The sequence below is a fragment of the Copadichromis virginalis genome, linkage group LG18, assembly GCF_057382275.1.
Source record: "Copadichromis virginalis isolate Kocher_CV1m ecotype Utaka linkage group LG18, C_Virginalis_male_GT1.1, whole genome shotgun sequence".
NCBI classification, from domain to species: Eukaryota; Metazoa; Chordata; class Actinopteri; order Cichliformes; family Cichlidae; genus Copadichromis; species Copadichromis virginalis.
Genome location: NC_140635.1, coordinates 25,705,191 through 25,732,832, shown reverse-complemented (window position 1 = coordinate 25,732,832; position 27,642 = coordinate 25,705,191). Strand labels below are relative to the sequence as shown.

At 40.2% G+C, this 27,642-nt stretch overlaps 2 protein-coding genes across 4 annotated transcripts; both read left to right on the top strand.

Annotated features, from left to right (window-relative positions):
* The first annotated feature begins 43 nt into the window (after nucleotides 1-43).
* hfm1 (helicase for meiosis 1) lies at nucleotides 44-16,632 on the top strand. 3 transcript variants are annotated; one of them, XM_085439488.1, is made up of 36 exons: nucleotides 44-339; nucleotides 754-795; nucleotides 885-955; nucleotides 1,094-1,226; nucleotides 1,450-1,601; nucleotides 1,753-1,830; nucleotides 2,193-2,348; nucleotides 2,434-2,634; nucleotides 2,750-2,838; nucleotides 2,938-2,981; nucleotides 4,444-4,545; nucleotides 5,636-5,781; nucleotides 5,878-5,972; nucleotides 6,100-6,233; nucleotides 6,338-6,385; nucleotides 6,574-6,654; nucleotides 6,747-6,838; nucleotides 7,036-7,142; nucleotides 7,273-7,320; nucleotides 7,428-7,525; nucleotides 7,612-7,746; nucleotides 8,998-9,083; nucleotides 9,992-10,075; nucleotides 10,614-10,771; nucleotides 10,859-10,962; nucleotides 11,149-11,340; nucleotides 11,487-11,552; nucleotides 11,640-11,764; nucleotides 13,697-13,779; nucleotides 13,943-14,049; nucleotides 14,193-14,279; nucleotides 14,660-14,965; nucleotides 15,141-15,222; nucleotides 15,702-15,813; nucleotides 16,083-16,228; nucleotides 16,385-16,632. In XM_085439488.1, exons 1-36 carry the CDS (start codon nucleotides 111-113, stop codon nucleotides 16,428-16,430), a joined length of 4,065 nt encoding a protein of 1,354 aa, XP_085295614.1. In that variant the 5' UTR covers nucleotides 44-110; the 3' UTR covers nucleotides 16,431-16,632. The 3 variants fall into 3 exon arrangements, with proteins under 3 accessions (XP_085295614.1, XP_085295613.1, XP_085295615.1); XM_085439487.1 differs by having other exon boundaries at nucleotides 16,382-16,632; XM_085439489.1 differs by lacking the exon at nucleotides 14,193-14,279 and having other exon boundaries at nucleotides 16,382-16,632.
* Nucleotides 16,633-17,901: 1,269 nt separating this feature from the next.
* cdc7 (cell division cycle 7 homolog (S. cerevisiae)) lies at nucleotides 17,902-27,488 on the top strand. The gene is made up of 12 exons (XM_085440323.1): nucleotides 17,902-18,121; nucleotides 18,356-18,443; nucleotides 19,147-19,233; nucleotides 19,339-19,474; nucleotides 20,282-20,375; nucleotides 20,550-20,692; nucleotides 23,209-23,542; nucleotides 23,726-23,833; nucleotides 24,777-24,934; nucleotides 25,199-25,281; nucleotides 25,602-25,751; nucleotides 26,552-27,488. The coding sequence occupies exons 2-12, from the start codon at nucleotides 18,356-18,358 to the stop codon at nucleotides 27,004-27,006; spliced, it is 1,836 nt and encodes a 611-aa protein (XP_085296449.1). The 5' UTR covers nucleotides 17,902-18,121; the 3' UTR covers nucleotides 27,007-27,488.
* The last annotated feature ends 154 nt before the right edge of the window (nucleotides 27,489-27,642 follow it).

Here is a 27,642-nt window from a genome sequence, read left to right as displayed (position 1 = left end):
TTCAGGTGTATACCAGTGGAGGTGACTCTTTAAACACAGGTGACCTCAGTAGCAGTGGCGGCAGCAATCAGACAACATCCAGACCTCAAACTTTTCTCAGTCAGGTTACCATGGCGACAGCGCCTCCTCCTCCTCCTCTTCCTCTTCAGCCGCCACGGGCGACAGTTGGCTGCGCAGCTCCTCCTTTCCCCTCCAAGCCCACCCTCTCACCCCCTCCCATGGGTTCATCTGCAGCGAGCGGCCGACCCCCGCAGCAGGCGGCACATGCAGAGACGCAGGACAAGGGCACAAAGAAAGGTTTCGTTCCGCCCATGACGCCTCGGCCGCTCCTAATCCAAGGTGTTACACTGCACTGATATACTGGCAGGTTGACGCTGCGCTCACTGTGTAGGAGCTCTTTAAATACAGCTCATATAGCTTCTGTAAAGTGTTGCAGCTCATCAACATGCCAATGTCTGGCCATGGTAGCAGCTGCCATGGTGTATTTGGGTGTGATGAGGTGAGCTCTGCCCATTGATTGCTCCAGTGTAATGAAACATACTGGTCACTAGGTGGTGAATAGTAGACGCAGTGGACAGGAACAATAGAGGCCATTTTAACCCATTGTAGTCTGCAAAGAATCAGCAGATTCTCTTTCGTCACAAATGTACAACACTACCAAATGCTGCATATTCAATTCAATGTGTAATTGTTTCAATGAAAATCTTGCATTAATGAAAATTTATAATGTCTTAAATAATATTGTCATTTCAGGATCTTCTGGATCTGGAGTTTTGCGCCCAGTTTCAGAAATACGTATCCTTTTTCTTGTTCAAATTGACACAATTTGAAGCTGTTAGGTAGTGTCTGAATCAAAGTGATGTTTCCTAAAACCTGTTACACAGCATTTAAGTTCAGATCTGTCTTCAGTGAGTTTCCCTTTTTCAATTACGTTCAGTCCAAAGCTCTGGATGATGTAAGCATTTGTTTGTAAATCTGCATACACAGAAATCATGAAAAACACATCTGGTTAAATGTAAATTTACACCTGTGTAAATGTAAACTACCCCTGGCACTGTGTCCTCCAGTGTATGTGTGTTTGGTCTGTCTGCAGGTTCTTTATACAAATAAAAACTTTGTGGCCTGTGCTCCGACTGGATCTGGTAAAACAGTGCTGTTTGAGCTGGCAATCATTCGCCTGCTAATGGAGACACCAGAGCCCTGGAGAGATGTCAAAGCTGTATATAGTGAGCATGCAGTATTATTGGCTATAAGCTGCTAAATCCCACTGCTCATTCACATTTATTCAGTGCTTTGAAATGGCACACCTAGCTATAATCACACACAGGGGCTTTGAATATGTGTGTTACTTTCACCATGTTCTGATTTTTTTACTCCAATAATTTTTGGGGGGAGGATTTTTGACTTATGAAGCTCTCGTATAAAGAATCCATTGTTTGTTTTCACCAGTGGCCCCTATCAAAGCTCTCTGCAGTCAGTGCTTTGAGAGCTGGAAAAAGAAGTTTAGTCCTCTGGGGCTGACCTGCAAGGAGCTGACTGGTGACACAGAGATCGATGACTTCTTTGAGATTCAGGACTCCCACATCATCCTGACCACACCTGTATGTGACAATATGAAGCAGCATAATTATGCAAATGCAAAATAAAGGGTAGAAAAGGAGGGGAAATGTAAAATAAGATGTTATGTCTTAGTTAAATATTGTTATATTTCTATGCATCATAGATTGATACATGATCATTTATATTTTTAAGGAAAAGTGGGACAGCATGACCCGAAAGTGGAAGGATAACTGTTTGCTGCAGCTAGTTAGGCTCTTCCTTATCGACGAGGTCAGTGTGTTTGTCACATATTTTGCTCACAGAACCGTTTTTGGATGTTACTTCTTGCCTCTTTATTTTCCTGCACAGTGGGGGATGCACTGGCTACTTTGTGTCTTAGGATGGAACATTGCACGATAGCACATAATTAGCCTCTGCCCTCAGCACTTTATTTTACTTGAGGTTATCCATTAAAAATGATGGAACATCTTGTTCCTGGAGTCTCTATTATGGGAGTACACAGACACTGGCCTAGTTCCTTTAGACTTGCACTCATTTATGTTAATAATAAAACATAAAGATTGATTTTGTATTTTACGTGCATACAAATATCCCTGAGCCGTTTCCACACATGAAAAATATTTTTGTACCAGGTGCATGTCGTGAAGGATGCAACCCGTGGTGCCACGTTGGAAGTGGTGGTGAGCAGGATGAAGGCAGTACACACCTTCAGGACTTCACAGTATCCAGAGGCCAGCCTCTCTATGAGAGTTGTGGCTGTGTCTGCTACCATACCCAATGTATCTGATGTAAGCACCCGCTGTACCTGTTTGCATTGTCTCTCATTTGTAGATCAGTAACTTGTGGATTCTCAAACTTCCTGCTTGTTTTTAGATAGCAGACTGGCTGTCAAATGAGAACGGCCCGGCCATATATCTGGATATGGATGAGAGCCACCGTCCGGTGAAGCTAAGGAAGGTGGTGCTGGGATTCCCCTGTGGTCCAAATCAAACTGAGTTCAAGTTTGATTTGGCACTTAACTACAAGATAGCCAACATCATACAGACGTATGCTGAGCAGAAGCCTGCACTTGTGGTGGGTTGTAAAATGTATCCAAACTGCATGTTGTTTATGCTTTCTTTCTGAACATGACAGAAGATGCAGGTTTTTGGGTTTTTTTGCCTCATTATCTGAAAATTGTGTCTTGTAGTTTTGCTCTACAAGGAAAGGAACTCAGCAGTCAGCCGCAGTTCTGGCTAAGGATGCTCGATTCATCATGAGCATTGAGCACAAGCAAAGGTTTGATGTTCAATCATCCGCAGTGAAACATCCGCGCACGTGCAAGTTTACAGAGCAGGCTGTTCTGATTGAACTTGTGTGATCTGCTTGACTCTGCAGGTTGATGAAATATGCAAACTCCATTCTCGATTCTAAACTGAGAGGTAAGGTATCTGAAACATGTTATCAGTGGTACTTTTTAAAAGAAAAATGACCTTGGGGCCTCCTTTAGTGGTTTGCAATGTGCTCAGTGATGCTTTGTAGTTTCAGTTTCAACATCCTCTCGACACAAAATAAAGTCTAAAGAAATGAGCTTGAAGAACTTGAATGGCCTGCACAGAACTCACAGATCTCGTTTGTATCTAACTTATGTACGATGAATTGGAGAAAACACATTCAATAATGCAGATGTTGCATTTGGTCATATTTATGTGAGTTTTGACATTGTCGACTGATGATTATGTGACACATTGGTGTATGGCCGAAAAGTAACAAGATGACAAAGACACTTGTAGTGCAGACACAGTGTATATAGAGTGTAATCAAAGGAGCTTGCAAAGAAAAGCGTCTGGACTTCTTTAAGTTGCTTGAAGACGTTTCACCTCTCATCCGAGAAGCTTCTTCAGTTCTAAGGTCAAATGGTGGAGAGTCCCAGATATAAACCTAGTGGGAGTGACCCCCCACAGAGGGACAAAAGGACCCCCTGATGATCCTCTAATCGCCTGAGCCAAGGTGTGAAACTGGGTGTGGGTCCCAATCAGCCAGAGTTTCGGGTGTGTTCATTGTGAAACCTGGCCCCACCTTATCATGCGAATTCCTGAGGTCAGCTGGCCCAGGATGTGAGTGGGCGTTAAGGCGTCTGGGAAGGGATCTCAAAACTGGATTATAGATGGCAGAGAGTTGGTGTCGTAAACCCCGCCTCTGTTCAAAGATGGTCGCTCACAGTGGACATAGATGGCTTCTTTCACTCCTCTTTCAAACCATCTGTCCTCTCTGTCCAAAATGTGAACATTGGCATCCTCGAAAGAGTGTCCTTTATCCTTAAGATGCAGATGGACTGCTGAGTCTTGTCCTGTGGAGGTGGCTCTTCTGTGTTGTGCCATGCGCTTGTGAAGTGGCTGTTTGGTCTCTCCAATGTAGAGGTCTGAGCATTCCTCGCTGCACTGTACAGCATACACCACATTGTTAAGTTTGTGTTTTGGCGTTTTGTCTTTCGGGTGAACCAGTTTCTGTCTGAGCGTGTTGCTGGGTCTGAAATGCACCGGGATGTCATGCTTGGAGAAAACTCTCCTGAGTTTCTCTGATACACCGGCTACATAGGGGATGACAATGTTGTTGCGTCTGTCCTTCTTATCCTCCCTCACTGGTGTCTGGTCTTCTTTTCTGTGCCTCTTTGCTGACTTTAAGAACCCCCATTTAGGATAGCCGCACGTTTTGAGTGCCCCCCCCCCCCGAAGAAAATACAGTTTCAGCTAAATAAGCTGACACAACACACTCACTTTCACTGCACACAGACAAATCGTGCTTAACTTGTGTGTAACCCCGTTTATTGAAAACTTTGTGTTTTGAATATGCAATATGTCAAATGTCTAACATAACTTTGTGGTAACTTTGTTTGCGGCCCAGATTTGGTGGCGTTAGGAGTCGGCTACCATCACGCAGGAGTTGACTTGTCTGATCGGAAGATGATAGAAGAAGCCTTCACTATGGGAGACCTGCCTGTCCTCTGTGAGGCACAGTTTTATCCTGCGCTGTGAAGTAATATGTTACCACACAAGTGTGCAACATGATACTTTTTTTTCCCTGTCACACTGCTGACACAAACAGGAAGGACAAGTACCACAGTAATTGTTTTTGCACATCAGCTCCTTGTACCAATCACAGGGTTGTGTCAAAAATAACTTCGGTTTCTGTACAACAATAAGAAATATTGTTATTTTGATGGTAATAGTATATATATTTAAGATGATATACTTCATTTGTCTTAAAAGTGCTGAAATTGTGTGACAACAGCCAAAATATGAAACGTATCCTGTACAAAAAAGTATCCTACATGAGGAATAGCAGCTAATTAATTTGAACAAAATGCAACAAAACAAAAATGAAATAATTAAAAAAAAACTAGAAACAGAAGCAACAGTGAGAGCTCAGTGAGTAAACATTTAAGCAAAAGATAAAATATATTTTTTGGGCAGCACGGTGGCATGGTGGTTAGCACTGTTGCGGCACAGCAAGAAGATCCTGAGTTCAATTCCACCATCAGGCCGGGGTCTTTCTGTGTGGAGTTTGCATGTTCTCCCCGTGTTTGCGTGGGTTCCCCCCGGATACTCTGGCTTCCTCCCACTGTCCAAAGACATGCAGCTTGTGGGGATAGGTTGATTGGAAAATCCAAATTGCCATTAGGTGTGAATGTGCGAGTGAATGTGAGTGCGAATGGTTGTCTGCATAGGTGAAGACAATAAGGGAGTCACACAGGAAATAACAAGAAGACTAAACACAAAGAGCAGAAAACTCACCGAACGTGAGACGAAAGCAAGACTAGCGGAATAAACCAGAAATACAGGAAATAAACACAACAACAAAGATAACAAAAACTCCATGAATGAATACAAAACTAGACAAATACAAACATTAAGAAAAATATGGAAAACTCAACCCAACGATGCTAGTAATGATAACTCTGGAATAACAGTGAAAAACAAAAAACTCCAACGTCAGGCAGATCCTTAGATCATAACAAACTGAGCACTAGTAGAATAACTTAACCAGTCTTCTGTTTTATTTTATGGTGTCTCAATTTGTGTTTGCTCTCTCCTAGTTACCACCAGGACTTTATCCATGGGGGTAAACCTACCAGCTCACCTGGTGGTGATCAAATCCACCATGCAGTATGTTGCAGGCTCCTGTCAGGAGTACAGCGAGGCAGATCTGCTCCAGATGATAGGCCGTGCTGGAAGACCACAGGCAATGACATGTTTATGACAGAATATAACAGCAATGAATGCATTATTGTATTTAGGTTTTATGATGTACTTTCATTTTCATCCTTTCTGCCTCCAGTTTGACACATCTGCTACTGCTGTGATCATGACCAAGATTCAAACCAGAGAGAAGTACCTGAAGCTTATGAATGGGATAGAAGTCATTGAGAGCAGGTAGGACCAGTAGTAATGCTCTCTTTAAAATCCCTTCTGTCTTTTTCTTCTTTTTCTTCATATCGCTCTCTCAAGAGGACACACAGGTGGAACGATCATGGGGTAACACTAGACTCTGTTTCCACAGCTTACACAGCCACCTGGTGGAACACTTGAATGCTGAGATTGTTCTGCAGACTATCAGTGATGTCAAAATGGCTTTGGACTGGATTCGCTCCACCTTCCTTTACATCAGAGCCCTCAAGAACCCCACACACTATGGTTAGAGCCTTCTCCTGTCTTCTGCTTGTTGTTAATCAGCTGTGAGGTCCGTTAATTTTTAAAAAAAACCAGTGAGTGTCAGTTTGTCCGCATTTTCATTTCAGGATTCTCTGCCGACCTAGACAGATGTGGAATTGAAGCAAAATTGCAAGGTGGGCCATAGCTGTACTTTTATGAAACTGTAGGTTACTTTTAGAAAAATACAAAAAAATTCAAGCCACAGTAACCCGGCTGCTTAAAGAGGTTTTGTGTTTGCTTGTTTTTTTTGCTCAAATGTAAGTGTCGGATCTGTTCCCTTATTGAAATTTAAGCTATGTACCGTTTCTGTCATCTTCATTAGAACTGTGTCTGAAGAATCTCAACTCTCTGTCCTCTGTTGGGCTGATCTCTATGGATGAGGATATCACCATCAAACCGACAGGTAGATGTTCAGGCTGTTTTCATGTCTTTTTTTGCAGCCAAGTCTAATACTAAAAACTTGAAACTGTTAAGCAATTTATTTCTCTCTTACAGAGGCTGGCAGGTTGATGGCTAGGTACTGCATTGCCTTTGACACCATGAAACAGTTCAGTAAAGTGTCTGGGACTGAAAACCTGTCTGATCTGGTAGGTTTTCTGTACTATGTATTTGATGTAAATGCATTTATTCAAGATTGACTCTATACAGTGTTATCCTTGACATTTTGCAGGAACAGCATGCCTGACCTTGTTCTTTCTCTTGCTGCCTCTCACAACTAAACTAAACTCAGCTAGAGAAAAAATAACCATTATGAGTATTCACCGTCCTTGTATTGTGTGTACAGATTGAGCTGCTGTCAAAGAGCAGAGAGTTCAGTGACATCCAGCTGAGAGTGAATGAGAAAAGGTCCTTGAATGCTTTGAACAGGGACAAAAACAGAGTCACCATCAGGTCAGACACATTTATAGGATGCACAAATGTATGCACAGCATCAAAAACTTTGTTTTATATGGGAAATGCATAATAGGGGGGTGAGATAGACACAAGCCAGTGAAAACTAAATCTTTATGCGTTTTTCCAGGTATCCCATTAACGGAAAGATCAAAACCAGTGAGATGAAAGTAAACTGGTAGGTTTAAAAGAAAGTGTAGTTTTTGATTTTATATTTTTCAGAATTTGCAGTGTTAAAGAATTGTATTACTGATTGTCCATGTACATAAATATTGTGCTTTGTAGTTTGATTCAGGCTCAGTTAAGCTCCATCCCAGTTCAAGATTTTGGACTTACACAGGACACAGCAAAGATCTTCAGGATTGGCATGCGCATCAGCAGATGTACGTTCAGGGAATAAGAAACGTACAAAAGACGAGTTGCCTGTATTCATGTTTTTAAGTTTTGATTTTATTATGATCCCATTCAGGTCTGTCTGAGTTTCTGAGTCAGAGGGTCAAGGCTGTTTTTTCTGCTGTGGTCAACTCCCTGATCCTGGCTAAGTGCTTCAGAGCAAAGCTTTGGGAAAACTCACTCTATGTTTCCAAACAGCTGGAAAAGATAGGTGGATGCCTCTCTATGTTCTTTTTACATTATAAATTGATACAGCATACTGCATTGTAGGTCAACTGCTCATGCAGTAATACTAGAAGAAATATTATTATGCCACAACTGCTGCATAATGGAAATATTAATAAACCAAATATTCTTTCTGTTAGACGTACACTCACTGGACACTTCATTAGGTACACTTTGCTAGTACTGGGTTGAACCACCTTTTGCCTTCATTTCTGTCTTTTATTCTTTATGGCACAGATTCAACAGGGTGCCGTAAACTTTCCTCAGAGATTTTGGTCCATATTGACATAATCACATCACACAGTTGCTGCAGATTTGTCAGCTGACTCTTCTTTTGCATCACATCCCTAAGGTGCTCTATTGGATTAAGATCTGGTGACCCCCGGGGCCATTTGAGTCCAACAAACTCATGTCATGTTCAAAAAAACAGTTTTAGATGATCTGAGCTTTGTGACATGGTGTGTTATCCAGCTGGAAGCAGCCATCAGAGGATGGGTACACTGTGGTCATAAAGGGATTGACATGATCAGCAACAATACTCAGGGAGGCTGTCGTGTTTTAAAGAACTTCAGCCGGTACTGAGGAGCACAAAGAGTGCCAATAAAATGCCACCTCATTACACCCCCCCACCCCCACCCTACCGTTGATGTCATGTTGCTAATGCCAAATTCTGACCCTGCTTTTTTGAATGTTGCAGTAGAAATTGAGACTCATCAGACCAGATAAAATGTTTCCAGTGCTCTGCATTTTTGTGAGTCCCTCCAGTTTCCTGTTATTCGCTAACAGGAGTGACACCCAGTGTGGTTTTTCAAGGTTCCAGAGATACTCTTCTGCATTCCTTGTTTGTAAAAAGTAGTTATTTGAGTTACAGTTGCCTTCTTATCAGCTCAAAGCAGTCTGCTTATTATTCTTATTCTCCCACTTGCAGCGTCGACCATTTTCTCCCAGAGAACTGGCACTCACTCGCTGGCTCGCTAACTCACGCCCTCTTTTCAGGTCATTCTTTGTAAATCCTAGAGATGGTTATGTGGGAAAATCACAGTACATCAGCAGTTTCTAAAATACTCAGACCAGCCCATCTGCAATCAGCAACCACAGCATGTTCAAAGTCATCATGTTAAATAATGTTGCGGCTAACAAGCAGTTGAACAGGTGTACCTAATAAAGTGACACAATAGGTTATTGTATATTGTCGTTACAGTTTATAGTAATTAAGTAATAACATGGGTTGTTTCAGGCCAAACTCTGTCAACTGCCATGGTGCATGCTGGACTCACCACATTCAGCAAAATAGAGCAAACCAACGCCAGAGAGCTTGAGCTGGTAAGTCTGTGTAATACTTAAAAGTAAAATGCTTTATAATCTGAAGATAATCTAATAATTAATCTAATCTAAATTATCTAAAGCTTTTAATTTGTGTGCTCAGTTTGTTGTTCAGTGGGTGTGTGGTTGACGTGGTACGTTTTGGTTCACATGCGTGTGACTACAAACTTTGGCCAGGTCATGAGGAAGTTGCACCACCCTACACCCACCTACTTTTACCTTCACATGATGCCACTATTTCTTTCACACTTTAGGTTAATGTGAAAAAAAAACAACTAAAAAAACAAGAGTAGACAACAATACCTAGTTTCTTAACCAAGTATCCTCACAAAACGTGTCCATTTCACGTTTGCCTCTCCAAACCTGAAATGGACACTTGTTCATGCCTGTCCATTTCACGTGGAGAGGCAAAGCGTGAAATGGACACACATGAAGAAGTTGCATTAGTGCATGCTGACATTGCATTATTAGCAGGAAGTAATATATTTAAAGCCAGAAAGTTGGTATTGAGCTAAAAACATAAGTGCATTCCAGTGTCCTTAATCATCTGACTCTATTAAACTAATATGTACGTACACTTAAATGTGTCTGTTTAAACGCTTTCCCATGATTATTTTCATGTTGGCTTTAAAAAAAAAATCTCCCTCCACTGTTACTGCAGATTACTGCAACTTCTGCATGCTCGTACGTTTCACATTTTGGAGCGACAAAATGTGAAATGGACACGGTGAACTGGTGTGTCTGTTACACACTTGTAGTGATATCAGGTTGATGTTAAATACCAACAACTAAAGGTGAAAGTGTAATTCTGTTTTTTCAAAATCACTCAGTTAATGTTAAGCATCTCCTCAAGCACTTAATGTCTGCTGAAAGTGTTTGGGTGTAACTTTTGCAAACTTTATGTTCAGATTCTCAATAGGCATCCGCCATTTGGAAACCAAATCAGAGAGTCTGTCATACACCTCCCAAAGTATGACGTAATGGTGGAGCAGGTAAATGGCATTGCAAACTATTGTTATCACGGCACAAGGCACAAGCACTTCATATTTGTTGATCTTAAAAAATCTGAAATCATAAATATTTGATCATAAATGTAGTGAAAAATAGAAAAATACACTAAAATTTGATTATTTTTTTTTGTGCTGGATGTTTAAACCACATTTACATATTTAATTCTTCATTCTTGGCCTTTGCTCACACGAGAGCTTCAAGAGGGCAGTTAATGTGAATGTGATTTCTTCTGGGCATGGCTACAAAAAATCAAAGGAGATTATTTTGAGCTTTCAGTTAGCCACAGTTCCCTCTTTAATGCGTTTTAGCCAACATAATCTCTTACTTGTTAATATGTAAAATGGCACAGTATACTGTTAGCTTGCTGAAGGTCCAGCATTTAAATTATTTATATTTTCTTGGCTTTTATTTGAAAGCTATTTCAAAATTGTACCTGTTTTCACCCATATCAACACATTTAAGTGTTTATTTCCATGTCTGTTCTGTATCATGTTCCTCTAAAGCTGTTGTGATTTATAGCTTCCAAGGTACAGCAGCACCACAGCAGAGATTGTGCTTAAAGTGAGCCTCAAAAACCAAGCACAGCTGCTGACCAGGAGAGCAGCTCAAGACCACCATTATGCCTCCGTCGTCATCGGAGACGCTGATAACAATGTCGTCTTTCTGCAGAAACTCACGTGAGGATAAAACACCATGTCTTGACTTTCACCTTTTGTAAAAGAAGCCAAAATATGGAACGCCAACATATGCTGTTTGTTTTCCAGGGACGTAATGCTGCTGAAGGGTGGTAGCTGGTCAAAGAAGATTGAGGTGGCGAAGGCTATGAAAGGAGATGAGATCAGTGTGCATCTTATCAGTTCAGAATATGGTAAACCATGGAGGCACATTTACATTGTAACCAAAAAGAGGAAAACAGCAACATCTCATTTGGTTCCAATTTTTTGTATTTTTTTAAATGAAGGTAACAGCTCACTGTGTCCTTTGGTGTATAGACTCTTATACTGGACTGAATATATGTAAGGAGAGGATTTACCATGCGTTTCTTCTGCTGTAGTGGGTCTGGACATCCAGCAGAAGTTCACAGTGTACTACTCTGCAGCTCGAAGATTTGGGACTGAAAATCCACACAACATAACGCAGGATGCCAGGAGACCGCAATCGGTGCTGAAACCACTATCAACAAATCAGGCTGCAACTCACAGGGAGAACGGCACATCTGTGGGAGAAGAGAGCAGTTGTAGCTTTGGTACAGATTACTTTTTCATGCTTTATCATGATATGGTTTATAAATATTGTATTTCTTCTGAGGCAAATGCATATTTTGTTTGTTGATACATTTTTTTCAGACTTCAAATGTTATATTTTTTAAACTTTTTAAATGTTCTTTTGCAGATATGGGCAATAAAAGACATTGCAACCACTTCTGCAAAAACAAGGCTTTCTGTGCCCATGACTGTTGTGAGTATGATGCATTTTATGAATCTGTCTGTGCAGAGGTCCTTCCTGCCACAGCGTGCCAACAGTGTTCATGCATGTCCTCCCAAGGTAAAGTAGGTGTTACTGTGACAAGAAAGAGGTCAGCAAACCAAGAAACCAGTTTCACTTCATATTTGAAAGACCTGAGGAGCCGATGTGACACATTTGCGCCGACCCCTGTTAAGCGACTCAAAGTGAGCAAAATACCATATCTGAACCCACATCTCATACTTTCAGTAGCTTTATCTAGACTTTTAAATGTGTTGTGTGTCTGAGGGTGTGCTATATCCAAGCAATCTCAATAGGTCATAAACAGTACAGCAGAATAACATTGTATTATGTTCTTACTCCTAAAAAACTGCAGAAGCTGACCAGTCACCAGTAGTTACAATAAAACAATTAAAAGAAATTTCAGTCAAGTATGGAAGTTGCAAATAAAAAAAGATATGCACTATCCACATGGCAGACTTACATATATGTCCTATTATAAGAATAGGACGTATATGCAATGTAAACAATCCTTATTGTGGATTTATAAGTGGAAATTGTTTAGTAGCAATAAGGGACACTGAAACATATATAATGCACATAGTATGTGCATTAAAGTTGTATTTGGCATACAGAAAATACAATTATACAAAAAAGAAAGTCTTTACAGCTATTTACAAAACTGAGGTACTAACGCCAGACACACACACAAGGTTATACTTGCAAATTACTGGGCACAGACACTCTATCAAAATAACGAATCAAAAACACATGCTCTTTGTTGGATGGCGGAGGCTAGTAGAGAGGGGGGCCAGGTGGCTGTCATCTGGTAGTTAAGTACTGGAGGTGATCAACCAATTATCCAATCCCAAGACAGGAAGAGACTCCACCCAGCTACTCAGCAGGCACGCCCAGGTGTCCACCTCCTAAGAGAGAAAGGGGAAAAAACCCACAGCCATCCTCTGGTGGGAGGAGTCGCACATAACACAAACACTGACAACCTTGGATCATAACACTAGTGTATTTAGAAAAAATCAGAATGTTAGATTTTTAAATCACCAAATATCAGTATCGATCTTAAAAATCCAATAAGTTGAGCTCTAAAACTTCTACTTTACAGCGTTGTTTCATTTCTCCTGCCAGTCTTTCGATCAGCTTGAGGCCTGGACTTTGACTGGGCCATTACTACGCCTTGGCGTAGATTTGCTGCTGTGGTTCTGTTTTGTTTTGATCGCGCATGACCCAATTTCAGCCAGGCTTCAGCTGGAGACAGATGGCTTCACATATGAGTTTAGAACAAGTTTGGTATACAGAGGAGTTCATGGTGGACTCAATGACTGCAAGGTGCCCAAGTCTTGTGGCTATAAGACAAACCCAAATCATCACTTCTCCACCAACATGCTTGACAGTTGGTTTACAGTGTTTATGCTGATATGCTTGATGATTGTGTTGCTGTGCACTATGGAAAACTTTGATCTTGTCTGTCCAGAGGACATTGTTCTAGAAGTCTTGTAGTTTGTTCAGGGACAATTTTGCATACCTAAGCTGTGCTGCCATGTTCTTTTTATAGAGAAGAGGCTTCCTCCTGGAAATCCTTCCAAGCACACTGCACTTGTTCAGTCTTTTTTTGTAATTGTACTCCCATGATCTTCAATGTTTAACATGCTAACTGAGGCCTGTTTTTGTTCTTTCTCTGAACACTGCATGATCTAATCTTGGGGTGAATTTGAGAATATTGTGGCATTGTGTTAACACACACATAAATGCTCCATGCCAGTAAACTGCCAAAAAGTTTGCTTTTATAGAGGCGCTCACACTTGCTGATGATCAGTTAATTAACTGTATTGGATTAGCAGCTGCTAATTACCCTTTATGATGGTTTTATTAAGTATAAAATATAAAATATTTCGAAGCTCATTCAGTCCAAAGTTCCCTAGGCAGATATACTCTGTGTATAACTATGAGGGCATAAGCATTGTTTTGGGTTTCTGTAATATTTTGCACCAAAATAACTAATTATAGAAAATGGCATATATATATTTTTTGTAAAGAAAACCGTCTTCTGCACACGGCGGGCACGTTGTCTGTATTCCTGAGCTAATTAATAATATGGGTGATGTTCTGTTTTATTTCTTTAGATGAAAATGGCTGAGGAGCCTGTGTCGCTCAGCATGCAAAGGTTTGCTTACAAACCCAAAGAGATGCTTCCACCCCCTTCATGGTACACACAGCCACACTGAAATTACAGATTTATCTTGATTCTTATGTGCAAACATGTTAATAGTTTCCTTAAAAGAAAAGCTGAACATTAGATTCTCAACAATCATGAGCAAAGACGCACTTGGCTCACATTACTTTCAAGCTTGGTTTTTTTCCATCTGAAGGAATAAAGAAAATCTCTGTAAAGCTTCAGTGAGACCTCAGTCTGGGACTGACTTGGCAAGTGAAGCTCAACTACCTGACGTAGAAAGCCTGAATGACCTTGACGGAGGTAAACGAGTGACATGACTAAGCTCCACATATTCCTTAACATTTGAATGTCACTTCTATCATATCTTCTTTGTGTCACGTGTTATATCATATATCATTGATATGTTATATCATCAGCTGTTTTCTTTCTTTTTATTTTTTGAGATTATGATGACTATTATGTGGAGGACATGTACACAACGATGGGAGGGCCTTCCCAAAACGCTGCTGCAGCTCATCCTCACCATCAAAGTATTGTTAAATAACTTCAAACTCAGTAGCAGACGGACCATCCTGTTGGTTCACATGTTTTTGTTCTGCTCAGCTTTAAGTTCTGCTCAGAGGAGGTCCAAGTGCAGACAATTGTTATATGGACTGTAGTAACAAAATAAAACATATTAATTAAGTCAGACATACTCAGGAACAGGTTTATTCAGCATACACAAGATTAAATGGTAGACTTAACGAGTATCACCCAACCACGGTCAGCTTTGAAATCAATAGCTGCGTGGGAGATGGAAGAATCTAAAAAGATATTAGATAGATATTATTTTTCAAGTTGAATTTATAAATGCACACAGTTGAGAAGGATTTGATGATGTGACCATGCTTTTATCTTCCTCTGTGTTGAGGTTCCTCGTTGTGGATGACCACAGATATGAGTGTTGGGAGTCAGGACTCTCAACAGGATCTAAACCAGGTCAATATAACCAGCACGGGTCACTCAAAGAGCTCCACCGCACTGCCAGAACAGGCTGCTCTCTGCAAAAATACTTCATCCCTCCAGATACCGACTGTCAACTTTGACCTTGGAAACGAGTGGGATGACTGGGGCGATTTTGATGATGATAATCTGATCCATGCCAGCGAGCCAGCACTGACTTCATACACAACTGCACAACCTCAAATTCAGCAGTGTGGTGAAAACCGCACACCAGGTAGAGTGAACTGAAAATCAGCTTTTCACACATTTCAGTCATTAGGACTTCACTGTGACATGAACACAGTGATGTTTTAATATCACTGGATACCCTTAAGCACACATGCCCATGTGGGATTATACGTCAGATGTTCTTATGGTTTAATTAACACTATACATATGTCTTTATGTAGGCTATGTTACAGCTTCAGCACCAGTATTACTCAGCCACTCACACATCAAACCTTCCATAACCGCTGTGACTACACCACTGAGGTAAGACCACAACCTTATGCACCATTAACCAACAAGTAAGGTATAACCAGGAAGCCAGGAACCAGAAACTGTGTGACATACTGTATGTGTAGTGAGATAGTACCAGTAACCGTTAGAAAATTTGTCATATTTGCAGACTCCAGTTGTTGATCCTGGATTTTCTAAAAGTAAAAGCTTTCATGTTCCCTTCCGTTGGAAACAGCTCCCAGTTTGGATTCAGGAGACAGCCGCCCTCTCTTTTCTATTCTTTTAGTTTTAGTCGATTAAAAATCGTAATAGTGTAGATTAAATCTAAAGTAAAATACAAGTGTCAAAGTTTATAGTTTTTACACAATTTACAATGACAACTTGATATCACATGCAAAAAGTGTCTATTCTTCTCTTTTGTCGCATTGTCATGAGAAACAAGGAGCATGGAAGATGGTTGGACTGTTTAATAACAATACATGTGTAATAAATGTTTTTCATGATTATTTCAGGTTGACTTCAACAAATGTCAGTCCTGAAATCAAAAAAGCGGGACCCTCACCAGTCAGCCGGACATTCACACCACAGAAGAGAATCACACCCAAGTGGAATCCAAAAGTGCATGTATGTGCACACGCGGGAATGTGCACATGTCTATTTGTGCAGTTAGTTGTTATATGTAAAAACACTGAGAACACCATTTTCTGTCTGTTGACATCTTTTAGTTATCTATTATCTATTTAACTGTCTATTTATTCAGTTAGTACAGTAAAGCTCATACTTGTGCTATTTTTCAGTTAATGGTTCTAACCTCACCTTTCTCAAATGTAACAGCCAGCAGTCAAGCTAATGTGCAGACATGAATCATGGCTCTATTTCTTTTTGTTGTGCAGAGGCCAAATATTTTCAGTGAGGAAACCACTATAAAAACATCATTAGAACTTCTAAAACAGCCCGAGGAGGCAAAAGTGAGTAGGAGATTGGATTTCTTTTCAGCATTGAGTGCCCCACCCAACGCCAGCTCATCTCTCAATAGAAGGTAAAAAAGTGGCCTTGATTCACACCTATTGCATGTTTTCTCAGCAAATAAAAAAAGTGATCCTATATGCAGGGGATATGGGATAAGCATACTTCCTTACAGGATTAATAAATACCCTTTTTCCTTTTTTCCCCCTTTTGCATATAACACCAGCAGCAATGAGGAAGATGCTTTTGTTGGCATTTTTGATGGAATATTTTAGAAGTACTGGTGGACACACTCTGATATAAACATGTCCCTAATGTAAGGTTCTTTCTGTTTCCTGTGAGATTTTCACCTGGAGTTATATATTGTTGCATTGTTCATTCTTATTTTGTATTGTAAATGAAACAAGTTCAAAAGGGTTTTTTGATGTGATTGTATTTATGTGCGCTGTTTACTTAATAAAGCCTGCGTTCACCGGAGGATTCAGTGGAGTCTTTGGGTAATTTCTCAATGTGTGAACTCACTTGTAGACTAATTACAAGTAGTTTTGTGACAACTGTCTAGTATCATAGGTGTGTATTCAAAGACTGCCATTCAAGTTGTTGCGTACTCCAGTGAAAGTATTAATTTCAACTTAATGCAAAGGAATACGTTCACATGTCTCTACATATAAATCTTGTTGCATGGTGGTGCAAAAATAGTATTTTACTGTTATTTTTAGATTTTTTTTTTTTTGTAGATTCAACTAGCTGTTGTGAAAGTAATGAGCATACTAGTAACAAAGTACCTAAAGATACAATTCAAAACTGGTTCTTCGCTAAGTTGGCTGTTTATACCTTGTGTTAGATGATGATGACTTTTTTATGCTTAGTTATAGTTCTGTTTTTGGTGGCTTAACAAACAAAATAATTAATTTCACTAAACATGGTCAGGTACATTGAAAAGACTGAAAATTATTTTAAAAAAGCAGCCTCCTAAGAAAAATGTCCAATGAGGTTTTGAAAACCTGGAGAGAAAAAGTATAAGGAATTCTGTCTCCTTGAAAACAAAGTAAAAGCAAGAAATGAGGACTCAAGACTTTTGCACAGTACTATATATCCAAGGTTATTAAAAATATAACCACAGCTATATGATAAACCTATAGGAGGTGTTAAAAACACGTTTGCTAACCGAAGTGAAAATAACCGGACATGAACAAGAAAAACAAGAACTGAAATTATGCATTAGATTTATCTGTGGGACGATATTATTGTAAAATATGAACTATTTCACAACCTGTTGATTTCTGCATTTATAACTGCTGATAAATGGAAAAAAGTAAAGTGATGTGAGAAACATCCTTCAACCATGTTAACCAAGTTTTGATGAGGCACAATTTGTCCACCAGAGGGCGCTCTACATCTGTTTTTTGTGTTTGAAAGGGAAAAAGAATATTCGACTATTTCAATTGAATATTATATTTTTAATCAAAAATCAGTGTTGAATGGGCTCCTAAAATATACAGGAAATGTTATTAGTTTTAGTCTTTTTAAATTTGGTCAAAATTGTCAACAGCCATTCTTATGAGCCAACAACTCATAACGGAGTAACAAGGAAAATAAACAGAAAACACTAAACTGTTATTTGGCTGTGTAACGTGTAATTCACAGGCAGCAGTTTTAGTTTTAAATAAGTCATGCAGCGATACATCACAACTGTAATTAAATCGTTCTCGTCCGTGTGCTTGGAGCGTCACGTGATTTCTGCTGCTGTACCGCGAGATTTCGTTGACGTCACTTTTAGCGCGGAGTTTGTTGTTGGCGGAGACGCTTCAATCCGAAAGTCTGTACAAAGTTCTTCAGCCACCGCCAGAGCGGAATATAAACCTATAATTGATGCTTTACCGGTAGAGATGTTGGTCGGGGCTGTATGGTGACTTTATGAGGCGTTAATTTGAGACACTTTTGGACTTTACAACCAACTGAAGCGGTAAGTTTCTTTGTGTTTTTGCTCTAGCAGCTGCAGTTAGCGAGCTAACTAGTGCTAGTGGTATCTAGGAAGTCGGACCGCGCTCTTCAAAAAACTATAACTGCAGACGTTTACAGTAACGAGGACTTGTACAGCTACAGAATATTTTAAATAAAGTGTTTACCAAACTTAAATCACGAGTGTTTGCTCCATCTGTAAGTGTCTCTAACGATGTTCCTGTTTTCTGGTTTTCAGATGGAGTTTTCTCCTGCCTGCGTTGAGCCCAGCACAGACGGATGCCTTATGAAAGCTGACAGAGGTCAAAAGAAACGGAAAATCTCCCGTGAGTTGGACAACTGTGATATGACAGAAATATTTCAGTAGAAATGCATCCTTATATTGGAACTACATTATTATAGCTGATATACAATTAAAATCTGTGTGCTCAGCTATAGTTTGTCACTGTAGCTTAGGGTTTGCACACAGTATTAATAACCTCACTCTGGGCAGAATTCATTTTTAAGACAATCATATCATATTTTTTATATTTATTTTGCTTTCTTTATTCTTTTTAAACTTACTTTAAGATTGTAGGATTTTTTTTAAATAATACCATAAGTGCATCTACTAGAAGGCTGAGGGGTAGCAGTGTGGCCGCCAGTATTTTTCTTTAACTCCAAATTGTGTCACAGTTACTGATCTCCGTCTGCATTTAACACATTCACTCAGTGAAGCAGTGGGCGCCCGGGGAGCAGCGTAGGGACGGTATCTTGCTCAGGGGTACCTCAGGGTAGCCGTTCAGTGGATTTGAACCCTCGACCTTCCGATCATGGGGCCTCTACCTACTGAGCTATCCCTGCCCTCAATGCGAACGCCCAACGCAGCGCTCAAACCCACCACCCTGAGATTAAGCCGGGCTTATACAGCTGTATCGATACTCTATCTCTCTCCCTTCCCGTTCCTATTACTTTCTATGTGTTAACCATATACACCACACTAGTAATGGTGTTCTGACAGTTGATTTTTTTTGTCTTGTTTGTTTCCAGCGGACGTGGAGATGGACATTGAGTTTCTTTACAAAGCTGTTCCTCAGCTAGCCAAAGTTTTCCGCATTATAGACAAAATTGGAGCAGGTACGTAGTCAGTTTTGGAGTTTTTATACAGCTGGGAGAAGGATTGTTAGCCGTTCACTAACCTCATAAGGAGAAGTGCTGATGACATTTGTGCGTCTTCATTAGGTACGTTCAGCTCAGTATACTTGGGTGAGACGCAGATGCGAGATGGGAGAAGAGAGATGTTTGCACTGAAGCATCTCATCCCAACAAGCCATCCCACACGGATTGCTGCTGAGCTTCAGTGTCTCACTGTTGCAGGGTGAGACCAATGAAGTAACTTAGAATTTTATTGACATTACACTGATGTTTTTTCTATCAACATCTATTTATTTATTTAGTTTGTGTTACTGTAACACTATACACTGTCACTAATCCTTCTTAAAGACCTGGACCTGGTTAAATTATAGAGTTCCTTTGAGTTGCACTTTCATATTTGGCATTTCTTACATGCCTAATGCATTGAGTTGCTGATATGATATTGGCTGATTAGATATTTTCAATAAAGAGCAGAGTAAGTAGGTGTGCCTAATAAAGTGGCTGGTGAGTGTATGTTTTTATTCTTTGACAGATAATGCGGGGATTCAATTTGATTATTATTTAATTTTCCTATAATTCCATGTGGAATTGGTAGCACACCTCCAAATTAAGTCTGTGAAGGTTCTCAGTCCAAATTAACCTCCACACTAACTTTTCTTTTAGTATTACCGGTACTGTGTTTGTGAAAGAGCCGAGTATCCCAAAAATGTAAAATCAGAAAAGACCAAATTTTATTTGATTTCTTGCTTTTAAGTTTATTTTTATGCTGTGGTAAATCGATGTGTGGGTTTCTCATTTGTGACATCTTATGATTCAGTTTAACCTACGCAGTTTGGTACACTGCTGGCTGGGGTTGACAAGACGTGCAGCATAAAACACACCAATTTATAAATGAGTGTGCATTTGTGGTTGAGTGCTTCTGTAATGATTCTTGGAAGTGAACGTCCGAGATTGACATTTCTTGCAGACATAACACATTATAATGAAATGACGCCTGTCTTCTGAGCTGTGCCCTTAATCCACTTTGCAGAGGCAGAGAGAATGTGATGGGAGTGACATACTGCTTCAGGAAGGAGGACCATGTGGTGATTGTAATGCCCTACATGGAGCATCAAGCCATTGTGGTAGGTACTTTGTCGTATGTTACTGCAGTGACATGCAGTGTTTATACTGAAGTGATTTATTTATTTTTAATGGACACAATCTGAGCTTCTAAATCAGTCTCTTCTCCTGATTATGTTGACGTTGCTTAAAAATGTCTTTTAAAACTTCTGATTGAAACTAAACATATTCACCAGGACATCATTGGGTCGCTAACTTTTGAAGAGGTCCGCCTGTACATCTACCACCTGTTAAAGGCTCTGAAACACATCCACCAGTTTGGCATAATTCATCGAGACATCAAACCAAACAATTTCCTCTACAACAGAAAGAGCAAAATGTAAGTAGCTGCAGAACATTTGTAATGTTTTATCTGTTGTCAATTCTTTTTTTTTTTTTTGAAAATATTTTTATTGAAAAAAGAAAACAGTACTTGCAGTTACCGAAATACAATCAACCTTTCTTAATTTTCCTAAGTAAATTAACATATATATATATATATATGAAAAAAAAACAAAAAAAAAAAACACAACGCCCCCCCCCCCCCCCCCCCCCCCCCCAGTCCCACACAGATCAACACAACCATCAAACATATTAGAGGAATATAACAGTAACAAAAGTAGATTTAAACAGGCAATACCTCTAGACTAGCAAAATAAGAGATAAAGGGTTGCCACTTGTGAAAAAATTTGGCTGTGCAACCTCTCAACGTATATTTAATTTTTTCAAGTTTTAAAAAAAACGGGAAATAGTAGGATACTTAGCAGACTTCCAATGCAACAATATTAGACGTCTCGCTAATAGGGATGTGAAGGCTATAATATCCCTTTGTGTGGAATCAAGTGTAAGTGAGCGAGCAGGAATCCCAAACACAGCAATCAGAGGACAAGGATGAAGAGTTACCCCAAGAACAGTTGACATAATAGCAAAATACCTTTTCCAGAAACCTTGTAGCTCAGGGCACAGAAAAAACATGTGGCTAAGGTGACAAGGAGAACCATGGCATTTATCACATTTATTTTCCACTTCTGGATACAATTAAATTGAATAAGTCCAAGACGAGCACAGGAGGTGGAAGATCGTATCCTCGTTATAGCCCGTTCCCAAGACTCCTCATGTATTCGAAATCCCAGTTCTTCTTCCCATGTACGCTTAAGCTTAACATTAGAGTGGTTACTAAAAGACAGAATAGCATCATAGAGTTTCGAAATGGTTCCTCTGTGATGAGGAACAAATGATAACGTAGTTTCCCACTGCTGTTCTGGAGGTAAAGAGGGGAAATTTGGGAAACACTTGGCAACAAAATTTCGAATTTGAAAATAGCGAAACAAATGGGTAACAGGGAGATTGTAACGAGAAGACAAGTTGGGAAAACTATCGAAAACACCATCCACATATAAATGTTTGAACTGTTTTATACCCTTGTCACACCACACTGAAAATGTCGAGTCCAAAAGTGAAGGGGGAAACAAATGGTTTTCGCTTAGAGGACCAGAGGAAGACGGCATTACAAAATTAAAGTGACGTCTAAACTGAAACCAGATTTTGAGTGTGTTAAGAACCACCTGATTATCAGTGTACAGAGAGGGTCTCACGGGTAAAGAGGAATAGAGCAAAGCCGGTAAAGAAGAGCCCTTACATGATGATAGCTCCAATTTACACCACGAGGAACCAGAAGATTTTAGCCAGTAGCAAAGTTTATGGATGTGAGCGGCCCAGTAATAGACTAAAAAATTAGGTAATGCAAGTCCTCCACTAAATCTGCATCGCTGCAGCAAAGTTTTAGAGACCCTAGGTGGCTTCCCTCCCCAAATGAAAGAACCAATAATCTTGTCCAGTGAAACAAAAAAATGTTTCGGCAAAAATAAGGGAATTGACTGAAATAAAAATAAAAATTTTGGTAAGATGTTCATTTTAACAACGTTAATCTTACCGATTAAAGAAAGGGGGAGATTACCCCATCTTTGAATATCAGATGTGACCCTAGATATAAGAGGAGACAAATTTGCTGATTTAAGGCCAGCTAGAGAGCGAGTCACGTTAATCCCTAAGTACTTAAACCCAGACGGACTGAGACGAAAGGGTAGATCGGACTGTTGAAGTTGACGTGCTGCCGTATTAACAGGAAAACACTCACTTTTCCCCAAATTCAATTTATAACCTGAAAACGAACTGAAGTTCTCCAGAATACTTAAAACAGCAGGGATGGAGCATGCGGGGTCAGTCATATATAATAACAAGTCATCCGCATACAATGATACTTTATGTGTAATTCCATTACGGATGATTCCCCTGAATACAGAAGAAGATCGCAATGTAATAGACAGAGGCTCGATGGCAATGGCAAAGAGTAAGGGAGACAAAGGGCAACCTTGACGACAACCACGACCCAGCGCAAAATAATCAGAGTAAACATCATTGGTATGAACACTGGCTTTAGGGGACGAATAAAGAAGCCGAATCCAGGAAATAAATTTATCACCAAAACCAAATTTCTCTAAAACTGCAAACAAGTACTCCCACTCCACCCTATCGAAAGCCTTTTCAGCATCTAAAGAAATCACAAGTTCAGGAAGTTCAGATAGACGCTTTGAGTAAATAACATTAAAGAGTGTACGGGTATTAAAAAACAATTGCCGTCCCTTTATAAATCTGTTGTCAATTCTAATGCTAATATTCTGATGTAGTGCTCATGATCTGATGCTATGTGTTGTCTATATTGATACAGTGCTGGAGCATCACTCAGCTATAAGATTAGAATGTATGTTAAAAAGTAAATTACACTAATAAATTCCACATACACTTTATTACATTTTGGCTTTTGTGGTTTGTTTTTTTGTGTAACTGTATGCACAGGTACGCACTGGTGGATTTCGGCCTGGCACAGGGTACAGCTGACACCCAGATTGAGCTATTGAAGGTGGTGAGAAAGAGACCATCACAGAAAGGTGGAGGGTCCACAGGGAAACAAGTGGCTGCACAGCGGAGCAAAGCACCACCTAAACTCTCTTCAAAAACCACAACAGTCTCCACCTCTCTTCCACTGCCTGCACGGCAGCAAATACACCCAACAAATTCCTCCGCATCTTCCTCCACCACCACAGCTTCTTCAACCTCTCGAAAAGCACTGATTAAAAAAGCACATTCTGCTACCACCACTGTGACCACCTCTCGCACAAAGCACACAAAGGTGTCTGCACTTATTTTATTTACCATCATTTTTATCTTCATTAGGTGTTTCTGTCCAGTGATAAAATTTACTCTAATTACACTTCACTGTGTTGCACAAGACTGAAGTATGGTTATGGTTGGATGTTTATAACATCATTGTTTATGTTTTGCTTATGTCATCGTCCATGTTGGTTTTCTTTAGGATTTGATAGAGCTACGCAAAGCACCACGGACTGTGTTTGGAGAGAGGGACCTGAACAGCTGCACACCAGCTCTCTCCAACACCAAACACGCTGCCATTAGGACAGAGGTAAGCAATGGGGGAAAACTACAGTACTGTGCAAAAGTCTTGAGCTGCTGCTCATATCTTTAGATTTTCTTGCAAGAAAAGTTTTTCTTTGGACATTGGCCGGACCCAAGCATTTTAAGAGGAACATTTTTTTGTTTGTTAATCCACTCAACACTGACCTTTGATCCAAGCATAGAAAAGGGACTAAACTAAAGGGATGAGCCAGTGTTTTGTCTACACATAAAAGACAATTTAGCCAAGAAAAACATTTAAATTGTAGCCTGTTACAAAAATAAATTGTTTTACTATGAAGTGATGGAAGAAAACGATAACGACAATAGCGCATTATGAGAGACATAAATGGTATATTTGCACCACCAGGGTGATTCCGAAAGAGCTATTGGCTGAAAGCTTTCCGTAGCTCAGCATGGTGTGCATCACCAAAAAACATATTCAGCTCATCTACAGTTATGCAGTTCACACTGAACATGACACAGCCATCCTAATCCTAAACCTTGCTATTTTTCCTCCCTGTACTGCAACTAATTACCTTTAAAATATTAACACTGAAAGCTTTTTGTAGTCTTTGCGCTGCATATGTCGCTGACCTCCAGACTTTCATTCCCTCCCACTCCCTGTGGCTCATCAACAGATTTACTGTCATTAGCTTTCATCAGCATGGACAAGCTGGGTTTTTAGAGGCTTCTCTTATGCTGTGACGAAGCTCTGCAACTCTTGTCTCTCAGGTTCACATGTAGGACTGCTTAACAGAAATAAAATTACTTTTTTATATAAGCTTATTCAGTTTGATAGCATTAGGTGCTATCAAACCCCATACTGAGCTACACTGTGTTCCCTGCTGCAACTTTTCCTGCTGGGTCTTATTATATATTATTAAGTGATATAAGGTGACCTTGAGTGTTTTGGAGGTGACATTAAAAATTGAATCATCATTACTCTTTAGCTGGTAAAACCAAGTAAAACAGAGGACGCAACCAGCCGTAAGTACTCTTCAGCCACCCTGCCTGTCAGGACCCAGAGCAGCAGTCAGAGACCCGTACAGCGAGGTCTAACCTGTAACTGCTACTTCACTGATCGGGTCTGCAACGTCTGCTTGTCCAGGTAACTAACAAAACATCCTCCTGCACCTCCTGTTTACCTTGCACATGTTTTGGGCATTATTCTAGACAGTGAAACATTTATATGATTTCTTTCATTTATATGAAATATGATTTAATGGTGCTTGTGTCAGCTGTACAAGAACAAAAATTATTTATTATTAAAACTAAATTCTCGTTCCAATCCACTTCCACTAAACGAAGAATTGTTAGTTTCTGTTTTGTGTCACTTCTAATACCTCATTCCTGTCCTTGTTTGTGACTGCAGAAAGTCGCAGGTGGCGCCCCGGGCAGGAACTCCAGGGTTTAGAGCACCAGAAGTCCTCACAAAGTGTCCCAACCAAGGCACGGGTGGGTGTCTCAAGTCATTATTTATAATACATGTTTAAAAGCAAAGAAAATAAATATATGTATCTACCACACTGCTGCTTTAGCCCATCTGCTTTGATGTGGTTTGTTGAACGTGATTTAAGGTGCTGCATGCTCAGAGATGCTCTCTAGTATTAAAAAAACAAAATCTGTTTTCTCATGCTTGGTAACATTTCCTGTCATATGAGCCAGGCAGGTTTTCCAAAAATTGCCTAAAAATAGCAAATTTGGGATGTTCTCTTTTTTATTCTTACTAATCTGCACTCTTGCACCCTCCCCTGTCCTGTCACCCTGCACTGCAGCCATAGACGTGTGGTCAGCTGGTGTGATCCTGCTCTCACTGCTCAGTGGCCGTTACCCGTTCTTTAAGGCCACCGATGACATGATTGCGCTCGTTCAGATCATGACCCTACGAGGCTCCAGAGAGACCATCAAGGCTGCCAAGTCGTTCGGTGCGTATAAATGTCTTCTTTTGGGTCTTCTGCAGAACGCAGATCCTCACTGCACCTGCAAGACTGCAGTGATTAATCCTGCAGGCAGTTCATCACCAATAGAGTCACTATAATTCTGCAGTGGAACAATATTCTGCAGCACAGTTTTCAGAGTTAATGCACTGCATAAATATAAATATGAAAAAAAAGTATAGTGAACTGAAAATGGTGCAGAACAACACATGAAACTTTTTGTGTTGTTTTAAATTTGATGCCAGCTCCATGTTTCTGCAAAGGTCTTGTAGCAAACTCTGTAACCTGATCAGACCAGGGGGTGCAGTGAAATGCTTTCCTTCTCTCACGTGATTTAGGATTTAAGAATTCATGGCTTCCTTTGTTGTATTTTTGATTTCATGATGCTCCAAATGCATTCAGGGGGTGACAGCTCTGGCCTGCATACATCTTAGTTTAACATCTGGAGCCGTGCTGCTGAAATGAATCCTAAAAGAGGTTCAGCAGGACCTTCCCTGAAAAAGACGTATGCAGATGTTCCAAAACATTTCAGAGATGTTCTGGATAATCTCCATACCGCAGAAAGACTGAGAATCTAGGATGACCTTTTTAGCTCGACTATTTTTAAAAATATATTTCACACAGTATAGAATTATTGTTTTTATTAGGTCCTGAGATGGGAAGAAAAAGATTCACAAATCACTGTGTTCCGTTTTCATTTACATTTTAGTGTCACATTTTCAGAAACAGGGTTGTAAAAAACCTCTGTACAGAGTGATCTTATTTTTATGGGCTTGAATCTGATTCAGGTAAAGCGGTGGTGTGCAGTCGGGAGCTCCCTCGACAGGACCTCAGGACCCTGTGTGAGACACTCAGAGGATTGAGGCCATCGCCAGATAACAAAGTCACACCACTTCCTGAGGCTACGGCAGATTCCACTGACACTCATCATCACAAGATCCAAGATGATACGCCCACACACCGTCCCACTGAAAGAACACTCAAACCACACAAAAAGGAAGCAGATGAAACTCCTGCAGAACTCTTGTGTAGTCACACGAACAAGCACAAACATTCAGGTGGTAATGACACCGCAACTCGCCTTCCAAAACAGGAAAAGATGGGAGAGGAGGAGGATGAGCGTGGCTGGGACAGAGTTCCCGATGAGGCTTACGACCTGCTGGATAAGCTGCTGGATCTGAACCCTTCCACCAGGATCACAGCTGCTCAGGCTCTTCAACACCCGCTGTTCAAAGACCTGTGAGACTGTGCTGTGAGAGCACCAGGAACCAGTAAAACTATGATGTCCTAGGCTGTGGTTCAGGTGCAGAAAAGGCACGTCAGCATGAGAGAGAACGTTCACTCCTTGTAAGGTGCTGCAGTTTTCCCCCCTTCGGCTTCGTGGTTGACACGGTGCACCTCAAAGTAAAGATTTCTTATATTCACAGCAGCTATGATGTAGTCTAAAGAACTGTGAAGAAGGGCATTTTAAAATGGTGGAAACATTGCAGATATTGCTATAACTCTTGACCTTTTAAAGAGGGAATAATCCATATTTTGTTTACAGTTATCACTGCCATAAAGGCTTTTAATTTGAAGGTGCATATCTGTATCCTGTGAATGTGTGAAATTCTGCTTCATTAGTGTGTGCATGTCTGAGTTTGGTTTATTTATGGAAAACACTGAAGTGTCAGTTTTTCCCAGTTCAGGTTAATAATAAAGGCAAAAACAAAATGACGTCTCTCATTCAGGTTACATGGTTATATTCATTTAGAAGGAATTTATTTTCCACTTTTTGTTACCTGGACCCAAGAAAACAGTTCAGCATTTATTTATTTTTTGTAGTAACCTGGGGTAAAAATATGGGTTGTAGTGAAATAACTTGCTTATGAATTGCTAA